At 60.6% G+C, this 16,337-nt stretch overlaps 1 protein-coding gene across 21 annotated transcripts in view; it reads right to left on the bottom strand.

Annotated features, from left to right (window-relative positions):
• Positions 1–16,337, bottom strand: part of PHLDB1 (pleckstrin homology like domain family B member 1) — a 46,159-nt gene that overhangs the window by 18,670 nt on the left and 11,152 nt on the right. For 14 of the 21 annotated variants that reach the window (XM_045483031.1, XM_045483030.1, XM_045483027.1 and 11 more), the window contains 7 exons: positions 11,403–11,528; positions 8,621–9,966; positions 5,485–5,766; positions 4,927–5,067; positions 4,658–4,795; positions 1,945–2,073; positions 1,424–1,579 (listed from right to left, as the gene is read on the bottom strand). In XM_045483031.1, coding sequence (XP_045338987.1) covers positions 1,424–1,579; positions 1,945–2,073; positions 4,658–4,795; positions 4,927–5,067; positions 5,485–5,766; positions 8,621–9,966; positions 11,403–11,528 — 2,318 coding nt within the window. Of the gene's footprint in view, positions 1–1,423; positions 1,580–1,944; positions 2,074–4,657; positions 4,796–4,926; positions 5,068–5,484; positions 5,767–8,620; positions 9,967–11,402; positions 11,529–12,110; positions 12,433–16,337 lie in introns of those variants that run through there. The other 7 variants (XM_045483049.1, XM_045483034.1, XM_045483041.1 and 4 more) reach the window with 2 other exon arrangements.

Below are 16,337 nucleotides of genomic sequence, written 5' to 3'. Positions count from 1 at the left end.
TGTGTTGAGATTACTAAAAATAAAATCTTAAAAAAAGAAGAAGAAGAAAGCAACAGCAAGGGGAAGAATGTGACCCCTGGGGTCCTAGTGGCTGACCTCCTAGGAGCCAGGGTGGGTACGGGGAGGTGGGAACAGGAGTCTAATACTGCCGACGCCTCCCAACCTTCCTGGAGTTTACACCCACCAAGACCCCAGAGGAATGGGATTGGCTCATCTAGGGCTCCCTGCTGCTTTCTCTGCAGAGGAATGGGGAAGGTTCTTTGGGCCAGGCAGGCCTAGGGTCTCACGCTGACTCAAACTCATAAACGGAGAGGTCTGGAACAAATATGTAGCTTCCCTGGGCCCTCATTTCCTTGTCTGTGAAACGAGGATGAGAGCACTGGCCTTGTGAGACCATCCTGAGGTTGGCACAAGATAACCCAAGAAAGCCTCCTGGCTCGCGCCCACGCGCTTGGGAAATGCTAGCTTTCTTCCTTCCATCTGTCTCACAGCCAGAAGCAGACGCATTTGTAAGGCAGAGAAACTCAGGGAGAGAGGCAAGGGATCCGGACCCCGGGGGAGGTCCAGGAGCTTGCCACAAGCCACCAAACGCAGGCTAACCGTCGAGACGCCAGTTGCCACTTTTTGACACCCCTCCCCTTGATCTCATGGCCATCACCCCCCACCTACTCCAAACTGCACACGCATGCGTGTGTGTGCACGGACATGGTAGTCTCAGCCAGAGTCACGTGAACTGCCCGGACCATCCTCCCCATTCTCTTTCCTGACCTCCTCCTAACACGTGCTCAACACAAACCTCCTCCCAAATTTACTGCACACACGCACGCACCTCCGCCCCATCATCCTGTCCTGGTCTGGCTGAGATCAGGAGCAGAGGATCACAGCATCTGGAGCTCCCAGACTGGTGAGGATATGACACACAACGCCCTTATTTCGTGGCTCAGCTGAGCCACAGCTGGAAGCCAGGTGGTGCCCTTTCTAGGACCCCTGGTTGGCTCGAACGTCCGGATCTCAGGACCTTGCATGCTTCCCAGCACATCCGCCGGACAGAAAGCTCTGCAAGGGCAGCAGCGAGCCTCCTCTTCGGCCTCCTCCTCCTCCTGTACCTCCACCCTTCATTTCTTTGCCCGGCCGGAGCCCGGCTCCGAGTGTGAGCCCGGTCCACTCCCCACGGGGAGCCCACGCCTACTAACAACAGCTGTTGTCCGCTCCACGCTTACTAGGATCGGAGCCCACGCTGTCCTCACATACACCATCTTGCTTAGTTCTCTTGACAGCCTGTTCCTGTTTTGCGGTTAAGGAAACTGAGGCTCAGAGAGGCAAAGTTAACTTTTATGGGGCCATCAGCGGGGATCCAATTCACTGGCCTCCGCCCCGCCCCGCCTGGCACCGAGGCCCCACAGGGGATGGGAGCAGGGCACACCTTCCTCTTGGTGATGCTCCGGAGCAGCTCGGCCTTGCTCCGGAGCAGCCCCTGGCCCGCCAGCTCACGCTCCTCCTCCACGCGGCTCTCTCGCTCCAGCTGCTGGAACTCCAAGTCCTCAAACAGCTTTGTCTCCGTCTCCAGGGCCTCGGCCTCCTTGAACGACAGTGACCAAGGGGGTTGAATGGTGCTCGCAGTACCGCTCCGGGCCTGGGAGGCCAGGCCACAGAGGTGGGAGTTCTGAGGGCTGGCCCCAGGGAAATTGGGGAAAGGGACCTGCCCCCAACCCATCCCCCTTTGCTCTGCTTGGCTTTTTGCCCCTTTCATGGGCATCGCTGCCTGGAGTAGCAGAAAGGTGGAAATCGATCCCCCCAATCCTTCCCTGTCCCTTCCAAGCCACAGCACCGACCCTGGTGTGTCCGGCAGGAAGTGCAGGGCCCAGGTGGTCCCGTCCCACCGCTCTCCTGTCTTCCGGGTGGGTGGCCCTCGGGGGCCAGGGAAGGGGGGCTGGTGAAACTGACCCTTCTCAGCTGCTCCTGTAACTGTTCCCGCACTGACTCGGGGCAGTTATCGAGCTGCGTCTGGAGCTCGGCGTAGAGCGCCTGGCGGGCCTCCAGGTGCCTCCGTCCCGCGGCCAGCTCCGCCCTCTCCTGGTCGGCGGGAGGGGTGGGGAGGGCGGGCACAAGGGAGAAACAGAACACACACTCCTCAACTCTGGCCCGCGGGCAGCAGCGGCCATGGGGGATGCAGGGCGGGAGAGAGAGAGCTGGGGCGCCGGCAGGGGGTGGGTTGAGGACTAACAGAGGAGAGTAAGCGGGAGAGGAGAAGGAAGAGAAAGGGAAAACACGGAAGAGAAGTGTGGAAAAGGCTAGGAGGCGAGGCGGAAGACAGGACGCTGGCAGGTGCAAGGGAAGCTGTCACACAGGCGCAGGTGTGGGTCTTGGGCAGAAATTTTGGTCTCCTGGAGTCCCCTGGACTAGAAACACTGGGGTGGGTCCTAAGAAAAGCCTTCTGTTTTCTCTCCAAACCAGTCAAGGCCAAAGCTGGTCCCACATCACAAACACGGAGACTCTGGCTCCTATTTCCCCCTGACTCTGCCACTGCCTAGAGACCAAAATTTAACCCTAGGGGGTGGGGAGGGGTATAGACAGTGAGGGTTAAATCCAGGGGTCCGGCATGAATCGGAAGCTGAGGATGTTAAAGCTACGGCAGTGTCGCAGAGGGGACCCCGGCCCGACTCCCTGGGCCTCCCTCCCTCCCGCCCTGGGTGGAGGTGGGTGCTGGCACTCCAGGCTGAACTCCAGCGGGATGAGGGTTGCAATTAGTTCGGCCGTTGCCATGGCAGTAGGAGCCCCAGGAGTGGGTACAGGGAGGAGGTGGATAGCTCTGTCTGGGGCGAGATGACGCCTCCCAGGGCGGGAAGGGGGACGAGGGGAGGAGCTGGTGAGTCACCCCTCCGAAGGACAGGCAGAGGAGAAACTAGGATTACTGATTCCAAAACCAGAGCGGAGCCATGGGCTGGGGAGGAAAGCTGAGTGAGCCTGCCCCACGGCCACTGCCTCCCCACCCCCCACCCTACCACCCCCTCAAATAACTAGGCCCAGAGAGAAGGCAAAGTCCAGGCCTCCAGGCCATGCCAGGTCAATGAGAAAGGAGGTTAGGCAGGTTACTTCTGAAATGCTGAGCTTACTTCAAGTTCTTCTGCCGAATCCTGCCCTGCCCCATCCCTCCGGCCCACTCTCGCATCAGGGAGAGGAGTCCTGGGTCCCAAGCACTTTGCCCTCTTAGGACTCAGGCTCTAGGATAGCCCCTACATTCTGGATGGCTCAGAGGTGGGAGAAGAGGAGAGGCCTAGTCATTCCCACCCTCCGGTTGGGGTATCTGGATTTTGGAAGCCCCAGAGGAAAGCTAGAAGGACGGCCACTGTGTGGCAGAGGGAACTGGTCTAAACCCCCCAGGGCCATGCTGCCACGGCCGGACCTCCTGACCCCTCCGCTCCGGAAGGAAGAGAGGGGCGGGAGGTGGACGGCTGAAGGGCAGCCTGCTTCTCCCAGCTGCACAGGAAAACCACCGACAATCTGTGGAGGCTGCACCTGGGCTTTTCCAAAGGGGGGACACTCTTCAGGCTGAGCAGCTCCTCAGCTACGCGTTTCCCCCAACCTTTACCCTTCCTGCCAAGGCACCATTGAGTCAAGTTGAGCTGTGCCCCCTGCCCATTCCTTTCTGATCAAAACCCTGGAGTCCCGCACCAAGAAAGGAAGGAGGCAGAATTAGAGGGGAGAGGTCGAGGGCACAGTGGTGCCCCTGCAGTTAGTGCAAAAGCAGGCATGGCTCAGCCCTGCCTGGGTGGCACTGGCAATTAGGGGCATGCGGAGAGCCCAGGACAGTGATTAGAGGGGGCGTTAGTACAGGCCTGGTTGGTAAGCGTGGAGTTAATTTGGCACAGAATTTGGGAGTGTGGTTTTGGGGGCCAGAGCCAAAGCTCCAAAAACAAAAAAGGGAGTTGGGGCGGGGGGGGAGTTTGTTGAAGAATCTTTAAGAGTTTCAAAACTGGGACAGGAGGAAGACACTCTCAAAAAATTCAGAAAGAAAATTAAGTCTTGGAAAAATACTGTCAAGTCCAGAAATAGATGGCCCCTCTCCACACTTCAGAGCTTTTGGCACGTTGGTAGGCATCTTGGGCCTAGCTGGCACGGCCCCTGTGGGACGGAGTGACCCCTGCAGGCTGGCACGAAATCTGAAAGGGTCGGGGGCAGGAGCTGGGACCACCTGGGACGGGAAGCTGCAGATCCTGAAAGGCTCAGGGGAAGCAGAGACCTGAAGGCCATCCCCCAAAGATCGCATCCTGAGCACCTGAGGCATGCTGGGAGGGGCACGTTCTCTAGACAGAGGGACCCACACCCGAGTCACTCCCCAGCACCTGTCCCTCAGGCTGTGCTCACTGCCCAAGGAGCAGCTTCGGCACTTCCTAGGAGGGCCAGGAACGGGCAGGCACCCAGAGGCAGCACAGAGACCCAGACAGAGGAGATCCCAGAACCCAGTCCGGCCCCTGCCCGTGCCCTTCAAGCTGACACCTTCCGCAGAGGACAAGGCCCCCCCTCCCCTGATGGGCACAGAGACCACCAGGCCTGTAGGAAGACTGATGAGATGAGAAGTAAGGGGCCCAGAGAAGACGTTTGTCCTTCCCCAGGGGCCACTGGTAGCCAGCACGGGGCCAGGCCAGCTGTGGGTTACCTTGTCCCTCTCCTTCTGGATGCCGGTTTCCAAGGTCACCAACTTTTCCTGCAGCTGGTCCACGGCCTTCTGCTCCTTCTGCAGCAACGCCCGCTCTGCCTCCCTCTCCCCCTGCAGCAATGCTCGTTCCATTTCAGCCTGGGGCCAACACCAAGGTCCACGTCAAGGCCAGTCAAGGCAGACGGACGCAGACCCCTCCAGGGGCCTTGGCTCTGCCCGGGGAGGAACGTGGCCACAGCTGGCCTAGGCTACGGGCCCTCCCAGCTCACCTCGCGGGCGGACTCCTGCAGCTGCTGCTCGAGCTCCTTCACACGGACCTTGAGCTGCTCCACTCGCCCCAACACCTGAGCCCGCTCCTCTTCCAGGGCCAGCACCTCCCCCTGGAGCTTGGCGCTGGGTGCATCTTCATGCTGGAGGGGAGGGAAGCCATCAGCTGGGGAAGCCCAGAGCCTTCCACGACCAGACTAAGAGAGGGGATCCCCATTCCTCAGGGCGCTCGGAAGGGGTAGCCAGACAGAGAGGAGGCAAACTCCCCTCCCTGCAAGGGGAGCAGTACAGCTCAGCTAAAGGGAATGAAGGTTTCCCACTTTGTGCCAGGCCTGGAGGCGGCCCTAAGGACAGGCAGGTCACAGAGTATAGGGAGAACCTGGGAAGCACATGGACACCTCCCTCTTCCTTGCCTCCTCACATCTCAGCCTCTCATCCCCGATGTCTTCCCAAACCCGATCCTTCAATTACCTCCCCCTCACTGAGCCATCCCTCCACCACCCCTGCCTCCTCTGCCCCCCAGCCCCTCACCAGGTGCTGCCCCCCCCCCACCACCCCACCTCCTGCTGGGTGCTCTCAGTGCTGCTGCACTCCTCCTTGAGATTCTCCTCATCTGAGCGGTCCACGCACTCCCACAGGCGCTGGGTGGCACCCCCGGGCTCCTCGGTGCCCCGCCCAGAGGCTCCGGTGGCCGCTGAAAGGCCTCGTGAGGGCCTCCGGCCCGCCAGCGCCAATGCTGCGGCGGCTTCCCCGATGCTGGGCAGCTCCCCAGCCTCGGGTGCCCCGTCGGCCCGGCTGTACTCAGCACACAGGTTCAGGATGGTCTCCAGGCGCTGGCGTTCCTGGGGAGGGCGGACAGAGCAGGGCATGAGACGGAAGGATGCTGGGTCCTGATGGAGGCACCGTGTGCTGTCAGGAGACAGAACTATGACACTAGGTGCTAGGGGCCCAGAACCAAGCCAGGAGAGCCCCAAACCCAGAGTCAGGAGAGGCAAAGGGCAGAAGGGCGCCCCAGAAGTAGGCAGGAGGAACCAGGCCATTGTGCTACCTGCCCACATGGCTAGCCCCTCCCAGCTTCCTGTTTCCTTTCCCTTTTCACTCTGCCCAGAATGGGCTTCCTCGGGGACACACAGCGACACGGACTGCTAAGCAGGCTGAAGACCACAATGGCACACAGATGAACACTCGGGTACTCGCGCTGACTCTCGTCCCCGTAGATCTACAGACACGAGGGTACGCAGACACCCCACCCACCAACACGGACACACAAGGACACAACATGTGCTCTGCACTCACACTGACAGGCAGGCACGCACACAGGTACCAGCCCTGGCACGCACGGATGCACCCTGGCGCACACTCACACAGATAAACACAGTCTAGCACACAGACAGGTGGGCACGGACACAGACGGCTGGAAAACAGACCCGTGGGCCGACAGGGATGTGACACAGGTTCGTACAAAGTTGTGCCCAGCGTGTATACACCAGGCCAGACAGACGTGGGACACGGTCCTCCTCATCCCCTACCCCAGCTCCAGGTCACTCTCAGGCTGCCCTCCACTCCCTTCCAGCAAGGTGAGCTGCTGCCTCTGCTCTCCAATGCCCAGGCCCAGCTGGGAGCGCTCCAAGGCCCTGCCCCTAACCCACCCCCTCCCCACAAAATCCCAGCCACACAGCTCTCAGGGGCCCAGGAGGAGGGACGGTACAATCACACTCCCCAATCTGTGTCCCCCACTCTCATGTCCCAGCCTTGAAGCCCCACCCCCAGCCCAGGCTCTCCAGGGTACCTCAACCTCAGGGGTCCCTCACTGCAGAGTTTGGCCACGACCCCCCTGGACACGTACCCAGCTTCCCTCCTGCTGCTTGCCCAGTTCCACGTCAAAAAAAAAACAAAAAAACAAAAAACCAGGAACAGAGGAGCCTAGGCACCCAGGAGGCTGGGCCAGTGCCCCCGCCCCTGCCCCAGGACCCAGATAAGCAGCCTGCTGGAGATGGGAGGGGCAGGGCGGGTAGCCTCCAAGATTTAAAGTGGCAGGTGGGGCAGGTCAGGGCTGGCGGTGAGGTGTGCCCGTGTGCCCTCGTGCCTGGGGGGTGGGGAGGCTCAATGGAGGAGCTGAGAGAGGCTGGGCCCGTCACTCTGCCTTTGCCAGACTCGGTGCTCCCTCTCCAGGATAAGACCCCAGGGTGGTCCGAGCACGCTCTAGGTCAAGGCAAAGACAGTGAAGGGAAGCTGTGGCAAAGGAGAAGACTGGTGATCCTTCCTCCTCTCTCCCCAACCCAGCCTGCACCTCACCTTGCCCAAAGCTGTCCCGACCTCTTCTGAAAAGCCCTCCAGACAAACCTCCTCATTTCTGGTTCTCCTCCTCAAACCAATCCCAGGGGCCCTGGGCCCCCCAGCAACCCCATTCTGCTCACAAGGGACAGAGGGCAGAATCCATTCTCCTGTACGTGTGCTCAACTGTCCACATTAGCCAGAGCCCCCTGAGCTCCCTGCGCTATCTGGGGAATCCTGGCCCCCACCCAGCTCAGATGCGATCTCCAGGACAGCTGCCCGGAGCCACACCCGGCCCCCAAATGCACACATATGCACGCATGCTGATGCATACAATCACGATCACACAGTAGGCCCAGGATAAAGCCAGGGGCGACCTGTCCCGTTCTCTTTCTCTTCCCTGCCACCCACATTCCCAGATGATCCTCACTGGGCCAGGGTGAGCAGCTCCCACCCATTTGTAAAAGACCAAAAAGAGGGGTGCCTGGGTGGCTCAGTCAGTTGAGCATCCAACTTCGGCTCAGGTCATGATCTCAAGGTTCGTGAGTTCAAGCCCCACATCAGGCTCACTGATGTTAGCATGGAGCCCACTTTGGATCCTCTGTCCCGCCCCCCCCCCACTGTCCCTCCCCCGCTCGCACTCTCTTAAAATAAAAAACAGTTTAGGGGCGCCTGGGTGGCGCAGTCGGTTAAGCGTCCGACTTCAGCCAGGTCACGATCTCGCGGTCCGTGAGTTCAAGCCCCGCGTCGGGCTCTGGGCTGATGGCTCAGAGCCTGGAGCCTGTTTCCGATTCTGTGTCTCCCTCTCTCTCTGCCCCTCCCCCGTTCATACTCTGTCTCTCTCTGTCCCAAAAATAAATAAACGTTGAAAAAAAAATTAAAAAAAAAAAAAAAAACAGTTTAAAAAAAAGAAGCAACTTTTCTAAAGAACAAGGTGCTTTTCTAAAAAACAAGCCTTAAGAAGACAGGCGTCTTGAATTCCAACATGGGCTCTGCCAGAACTTACTGTGTGACCTTGCACAAACCCATTCCCCTCTCTGGGCCTCAGCTTCTCATCATTAAGACTTGCTCCTCAAACTGAGAGGTGCAAGACCTCACCGTAAAGGTGGTGTGTTTTCCTACAGTTTTGTTATCATCAGGTAAATAACGCAAAACTTAACTTACACGTTAAAACAAACGCTGTGTTACAGAATAAAAGCAAAGTTAACGTGCATCTGAAATAAAGCCTTAGAGACTTCAAAGAAAGTTCTTCCAGGCACCAGACCCCTGAGATATAGGTCACTAAGGTGCATCCCAGGAGGAGAAAAGCTTGAGAAGCCCAGGCCCTGTCCAAGGGCCCCTCCCACTCTGCCAGCTGGCCTGCCCGCGCCCTGGCAGGGACCCCTGCCGTGGACGGCGGCAGCCTCCGGGGCATCTGCTCACCAGCCTCTCCATCTCCTGCTCCCAGAGCCGTTCTTGGTGCTGCCGCCGGTGGTACTCCAGGAGGTCGTCCTCGTTGTCACTGATCTCCGTGATGCTATTTTTCCGCTCCCGAGTGACAGGCACCCGCAAGTCCCCACTGGACAGCTTCCTCTGGGCACGGGGGCTCTGGCGGGGCGAAGCCCCGGTCAGAGAGCCCAGACTATAGGCTGGGCTCAGCCTGCCACTGAAGCTGCCCTTGCGGGGTGCCAGTGACTCCCCGAGCGTGGGTGAGGGGCTCCGTGTCCTACGGCCCCGTGCCCCCAGCGTCAGGGAGAAGTCCTCCGGTGACGCCCCGTGGGCTGCCCAGCGCCGGGCCCGGGGACTCTCCACCACTTCCCTGGTTAGCTTGGGATCTGGCGTAGTCCTGGTGGGCATGGGGGAGAGAGCCCGTCGCGACAGAGACGGGCTCAACGGAGGGAGTTCCCGCATGCTGTCCAGGCCCCGCCGGCCCAGGCGGGGACTCTCAGGAGGCTGCAGGGTGCGGGTGGCTGACCCATCTGAAAATGTTCGGCCCACCAGCTGGCGTGAGGGGCTGGTTGTCAGCACCCGCTCGGTGCCTGGCAGCTCACGGAAAGGGCTGGGAGGGCGGTCCTGGAGGGTGCCGATCTTGTTTCGGGGAGCAGGGACCGGAGGCTGCAACTTGGGGCTTCCAGGAATGCTCGTGGGCTGGCTTCGGGCACCGGAAGCTGGGTATTCACTCAGGTTGATGGCCACCACGGGCAGCTGCCCACCCAGCCGGGGGCTCTCGGTGGCTCTGCGGGCCTCCGCCAAGACAGTGGCCGCGGGGCTGTCCGTCAGCAGACCTCGGAGGCCGGGGCTGGGAGGCCTCTCGTGACCCCCTTTCCGGCCCAGCCGGGGGCTCTCGGAGGAGCGGGCACCGCCCGGTCGGGACTGTGGGGGCTGCAGGGCCAGGTGGTAGCTAGAGGAACGGGCAGGCACCAGCGGCGGCACGGAAGGTGCTGGCTCCTGCCCGCTGGGTGAGTGGCTGGCACAGCTCCCGCTGCTGGCTGGTGAGGAGAGCGGAGAGAAGGCTGGAGAGGTGTTCTCATAGCTGGAGCCCACAGACATGGCACCAGGGCTGGTTGGCGGGGACAGCAAGTAGCGCCCACCGTTAGCCATTGGCGACAGCGGGGAAGTCGCGGCAGGCTTCTTGCCGGCCGCTCCGGGCTCCTCTAGCACCAGCGAATCCATGATCTCCTGCAGGTCCTTCTCAATAGAGCTCACCAGGGAACTGTGGCTGGCGCAGGCAGAGGGGCCCCGGGTCGCGGGCTGTGGCGCGTGGTTCCCATTCACCAGGCTTTCCGACTCTGCGGATGGGAAACGCAAAGGTGCCTCAGGCCCTGGCCTCCAACCACCGGGGAGCTGTACGTGCCCAAGAACGAGGGAGGCGACCTGCCAGCTCTACCACTGACCTGTTGCACGACCGTCAATCAGCTGCCCTCGGTTTCCCTGTCCGGAAAGGAAGGGCACGGGTGCGGCTCCTCTGGCTCTAACGCCTCATGACTTAGGACCGAGCTGGTAACGATGCCAGGCACTTCTAGGCCCAGTTATCGCGGGCTCACCCCAAGACTAGGTTGCTCCCTGCCTTGGTTTCCCTCCCAGATCTCTCCTTCAGGAAGGGCAGATGGACATTCTATGGAGGGGATGCTGTGGAGCTGGCCAGAAGTTCGGGGTGGGGGGTCCAGTCTAATAGGACATTAGGATCTCCCAGCACAGCAGCTGAGACCCAGGAAAAACCACAGGCAAAACCTCCAGCGCCGGGCAAGAGGTGTGCGCCGTACTACTCTGCCCAATCAGAGGCAGGGAGGGGCCTGGCACTGCTGGGTGGCTTCTGGAAGCCAGGCTGGCCAGCCACTAGGGGCAGCTCGGCGCCTCCGATCAAGAGCCCATCAAGCCTCGCCAGCAAGAGCCTGCCTTGGCCCTGCCCCAGGCCTCATCGACCAACCAGGAGTCCCAGGAACCAGTGCCCGGAACAGCTGAGGGAAGGAGTGGCATGACAAGGCTAAGGGAGAGCGGGTAAAGCTAGCCAGGGAGTGGGCTGGGAACCCGGGCTTCTGAGGGGCTCACCAGACACCCATGTCCACCTGTCCCAGTACCACACTGACACCTGTCATCCCACGGCCATCTGAACCCTCGTTGCAAAGCCTCGGACGGGAGGCTCACTGGCAGCCTCCTGGTCTACACCCCACCCCACCCCCTAGGCAGCTGGGTTGAGGGGGGTGCTGTGCTGGTTCCCTGGAACAATCACCAACTCTCCTCTGGGGATCAATAATTCACACACAAACTGCAGCTGTTCCGCTGAGTAATCAGCTGGCATGGCCTGGGGGGAGGGGCAGGGCCCAAGGACCTAAGCACCGGCAGGTGGGACCCGCCAGCAGGGGCTCGACCTAATGCTTCCTTCTGCCCCCTCGGGCCCCTCTCAAGGGTGAGGTTCCCCAGCGGTTGGCACATGAGGTTTAGGGTCCCAGACACCGAAGTGGCACCTTCCAGGGCAGTGGGGCTGGCAGAGCCCTCCGTCCCTTGGGCACATGATTCCCCAGTTCCAGCCAAGCGGCACTTCTTGGATCCCTCCCAGTAGCCAGACCGCCTGGCATTCTCCACCAATGGCCCATGGCAGGTGGCAGCAAGCCCAGATCATGGCCATTGTCCTGCCCTGACACTATGAGCATGGCTGGGATGGGCAAGGAGGAGGACTGTCCAGGAGAGCCACCAACCCGACCCCCCACCCCAAGTGGGCATCTACCTGAGCCAGGACTGTAGGGGGGCCCGGGGGCCCGGCCCCCTGCCGGAATCATACTCTTCATCCACTTGGCTTCAGCCGGGTGGTTAAAGCGGAGGAAGGTCGACTGACCCAGGCACAACATACAGCCTGCAGAGAAAACAAATGCTGAGAAGGGCAGAAAGGGCTGGGGTACGCCTCACCCCGCAGCACGAGCAGGCTCACCCCGGGCTCCAGACAGCCATCCCCACCTGCACTCACAGTGTCTACACGGACCACGCCTGACCTGACAAGCACCAGCAGGGCTCCACAGCACAGGGCAGAGTGGAAAGAGCTCTGGTTTGTGAGTCCCAAGATCTGAATATCCTGGTCCTAACTCTTGTTACTGGTTGTGAGACCTTCAGGTGAAGATCCTTCACCACTGAGTCCCGTTCTCTCATTAGAAAAGTGAGGACAATACCACTGACCTTGCAGGGTTAACGGGACAATGTCTGTGAAAGTGTTCTGTGAAGGGAGAAGGTTCTTCAGAGAACATGGACGCTCATGTCCCCCTTCCCCAAACTGTACCAATGATCCATCTATCTGCCCCTTGGGTGGAAAAGTCAGTTTGAGAGGCATCAATTTCCAGGATCAAAAAAAAAAGCTCTGAGAGAGGGGACAGGGAAAAACCATGCGTCAGTCAGATGCCCCTCCGCAGGAACCAGAATTTGCTTCCTGGCTCCAAATCCTTACCATGACGTGGCCGGGGGAGAGCCACCACCTTCCTTCTCTCCGACAAAGCACCCTCTGGCCTGATATCTTCCTGCTCCTTGGTCTTCCATGGAATCTAGCCAAGCCTAGGGCCAGTGGGCCCTGCCTCAGCCAAGCACATTCCCAGGCAGGAGACACAAGCCCAGTCCTGCCCAGTAAGGGTGACTACACGGAGAGGGGAGGGTATGTAGAAGCCAGAAATGTAGCCAGGGGCACCAAGAGTGTGCACGGCGGCAGGTGTGTGCAGAGGCTCCTGAGCCTGGCTAACAGGACTCCTCCTCCTCCTGGCCACACTGCAGGACTCCTGCAAAAGATGCTACGTTGGGAGAGCCCTGGTGCTCTCTCCAATCACCCTCCCGATCTGTCCACACCGCTGCGCCCAGCCTATCTACCCAATCTGGTGCCACTTGGCACCCCAAGCTTCATGCCAGTCTGCGCTGAGACTGGCAGGGAAGTCTACATTCCTGGACGCTGAGACAGTTCAGTTCAGGCAAGCCACAAGGGCAAGGGGCATCCAGGCCACGTGGATACCATGGCAGACCTCCCACTGAGCAGCTCGGGAGCCTGTTGCTGGGACCCTAGGCATTGCCGAGGCAGGCGGCGAAGGGGCCAGTAGGCTGCTGAGAAGCCCACCACAGGTAACCATAGTGGACAAAGCCACCCACTTCTCTGGCACACCCAAGGCCCTCCCAAACAGGCAGGCACCAATAATTCCAAAGACTGACGGGTGGTTAGGAGAGAGGGGAGCCTTCCCAGACAAGCCGCCAATCAGGGATGCTGATCCCGGAGTAATCATAACCGGAATAAATAATAGCCAACCACACTTCCACGTAATTACAACCACAGCTGTTTCAGAAAAAGCCCTGCTGGCCCCTCCCGCTCCTCTCAGCCCTTTAACAAGCTAATTAATGATGAGTTCGCAGGGTCTAGACGGACCCACTCAATCCTAGATTGATGGGGGTGGGGTGGGGTGGGGGAGGATCTGGAGGCCGATTGCACAGCCCAGTCTGGGACGGAGGCGGGGAGTCTGAGTGGATTCCGGCCCATCAGAGCCAGGCCCACCCAAGAAGGCTGTGGGCACCCAGGGACCCTCAGCCCTGGCTCCTGTGGCTGAGTTCCCTGCCCCCTTCTCTGCCCCTCAGCCTCCTCCGCGCGGGGGGTGTGGCCTTGCTGCCTCTGGGCTATAAATAGGTGATGCCAGGCAGGAGAGCTGGATCTGTATTAATAGAGCAGGCAGGAGGGCAACAAGGACTGAGAGCAGCCCAGCTCCTGCCCAAATTAACTTTCTATTTGCACTCAGGGGCCCCAGGCATTGCCCCAACTGGGGTCCCTACTGCCCCCAGGAGCCTGGAGAGCCTATTGCTGGGAAGAAACCTCCTCTCTGTCCGCTCCTGCCCCGCACCTCCAAAGGTCAGCCCAGGCAGAAGACCTTTGGAGGTCTTCTCATCCAGGCAAAGTTGTGGTCCGGCCAGGACCCAGTGGGGCCCAGGCCCAGCTGTGTGTGTGCAGGTGGGTGGGGAAGCTGCACATCTGGAGGGAAAACAAGGCAAAGAAGAGGGCGGATCCCACCTCTGAGAGACACCGAGGGGATGCACCACACACACTCTCTCCTACAAGCTCCCACACAGACACACTCCCAGAAACACACACAGAGGCATACGTGCTCACACACTCCCAGGGCCACAGTCACTGCTCAGCTGGCCACACCAATAGAACGGACCAGCCAAAGGGAGGCTGGGGTGAGGGGAAGACGGGAGGAAGGGCCCCCGCCCCCCGCCCTTCCTCTCAGCCCCCAGCACAGGCTTCCCCCATCCTCCTCGGGACCCCTCAGCCCCTTCCGGAGGCGGGTCCGTGGAGGGGGCTTCCGAGCGAGCGCCGAGGAAGATGAAGTCTGGCCGGCGGAGGAGTGGCCCCGAGCCCAGACCTCCCACTCGGAAACGGGCAGGGCACACATACAATCGTCTCACACCCCCGAGCTCGTAAAGGGGAGCCGAGGGCCCCGCTCCCCTAGTCGAGCCCCCCATCCCCCAGACGCCCCTCCCAGCCCGAGCCCCCGGGCGCCCGCTGCCCGCGGCCGGCCGGGCGGAGCACTCACCGCCGAACCCGGACCTCAGGAGCGCTGGCCCCCCGCTAGCTCGGGCCCTCGGGGCTCCCGGCCCGCCCCGGGCCTGCGAGGGGGCGGGCCGACCTCCCGCGCCGCGGGGCTCGGGGCTCGGAGCAGCTAGCCGCCAGGCAGCCAGCCGCCGCCAGGGCCCGGGGAGGGGCGGGCCGGCCACCGGCGGGGGAAGGGAGCCAGGGAGGGAGGGACAAAGGAGAGGAGGAGGGGAAGAGGAAGTGATGGAGGAGAGGGGAGCTGGATGGAGAGGGCGGGGCGGGAGGATGCCAGCGACCGGCGCGGTGGGAGCTCCGCGGGGCGGGTTGGTGGGGGGGGGGGGGGGGGGGGGGCAGGAGCAGAAGTGGGGACGGGGAGGAAAGGTAAGAGGTAAGTAGAGGTCAGAGGGTGAAGAGTCCCGAGGCAGGAGTGAGGCGAAGCAGGGTCTCCCTGAAAGCCCCCTGTGGTCGGCCTCCCGAGAGGCCCGGGAAGGGGCCAGCCCTGGACCCGGCTGGCAGGTCACACCCTCTGGCCTCAGATCCCTTATCTACAGAATGAGGTTGTCCTCAACGACAGCAAAGGTTAAGCTCTGACATTCCATGGCTCCCAGAGATCCAGCTAGGTCAGGAGGTCCAGCCCTGCCCCTCCATCTGCCACGGTGACAAGGTCACTCTTGGGCTGGGAGTTCAGGCCAAGGCAACCCTCTGTGCAGTGTGAGCAGCACCGAGCCCAGCTCCGGTCTGCAGCCGAAACACCTGCTCTTCTGCCCCTGCTCCCCACACTCCCAGCCCAGCCCAGCCCAGCTCACCCAGAGACCCAGGCTGGACCAAGGCACTGCCCCCTCCAAGCCAGCCCGCTCCCTTGGGGCTCCAGAAGCCAACCCCACCTCCTCCCCACCACCACCACCAGTTGTGCTAGTCTCAGCAAAGAGCTCTTCCACCCCAGTGAGGGACCTTCCCGTCTGGAAAACACAGTGCCACCTGCCTCTGGAGTCCCCAAGGGCAGGCTGAGCTTCTGCGCCAGGCAAGTACCCACCAGCCAGCCTGGGCCCCGGCGAATTCCTCCTGTTCCAGGGACCTGCCCTCTGGACACCAGAACCCTCAGGGACACACTGTGTCTCTCAGCCACGCACTATATGCTCAGAGCTCACACGGCCTCACACACATTCCCAGGACACTTGCTCAGTCTCACAGACCCCACCTTGGCTGTGCACACTGAGTCGCACAAAATCCCCAGGTAAACACACCCTGTCTCTCACACGTGCTTATTCTCACCCACACAACACCATCTTAGTTACACACTCATTCAGGCACAGATATCCTTCCACTCAGTCCCTGGAGAGACTCTGAAATCAAAGTCGGCCTCCATAGAGAAATAATTGAATGATTTTTTCCTCCCTCGCTAAACACCTACCCACACGGCCATACTACACACACGCTCACACATGCACCCGTGTGTATCTTACTCCCCTTCTGAAGGAAAATGGAAGAACCGTATAGGGTCAAATGCAAAATAGGGGGAGGCTTAAAAAAAAAAAAATCTCAGGAAGAATGATTCATCAGTCTGGAAACTGTGACGGCCAGCTGGACAGACCCAGACAGACACGGAGGATGCCCGCCAGTGAGAAATAGGGCAGGAGGCAGGCACAAAGAAGTGAGGAGCTAGGAGCCTTTGCTTTTTCTCTCCCTCCTTTGAGCTTTATTAGTCAAGACCTTTATCTTACAACAGAGGACAGTTGGAAGCTTCACTCCCATTTTACAGAAGAAATAACTGATAACTGGATGGGAGAGGAAGAGGCTCTGTGTCCAGGATCCCAGAGGGAGATAGCTGGATAGCCCAGGAATCCCAGACCCCAGTCACGTGGCAGGGAGCGCCCCCTGCTGGCCATCATGCAAGCCTCTACCCATCTATGAGGGGCTTAGGGAAGGAAAGGGACGTGGAGACAGGGCTGGCAGCGGAGGCTGGGAGCGGATGGGGACCTACTGTCTAGACAGCCTGGGCCCTGAGCTGTGTGGCTTTCTGGGTCCTCCCCTAGTTAGTCCCCTCCCGGATCTTTCATGTGGTCTGGCACTGTGGTCCCAGGGTGGGGCAGCCTAGACCCAGATTGAGATTCCTCC

The sequence above is a fragment of the Leopardus geoffroyi genome, chromosome D1, assembly GCF_018350155.1.
Source record: "Leopardus geoffroyi isolate Oge1 chromosome D1, O.geoffroyi_Oge1_pat1.0, whole genome shotgun sequence".
Taxonomy (NCBI): domain Eukaryota; kingdom Metazoa; phylum Chordata; class Mammalia; order Carnivora; family Felidae; genus Leopardus; species Leopardus geoffroyi.
The sequence above is the reverse complement of the archived record's forward strand: the minus strand, read 5'-3'. Positions and strand labels throughout refer to the sequence as shown.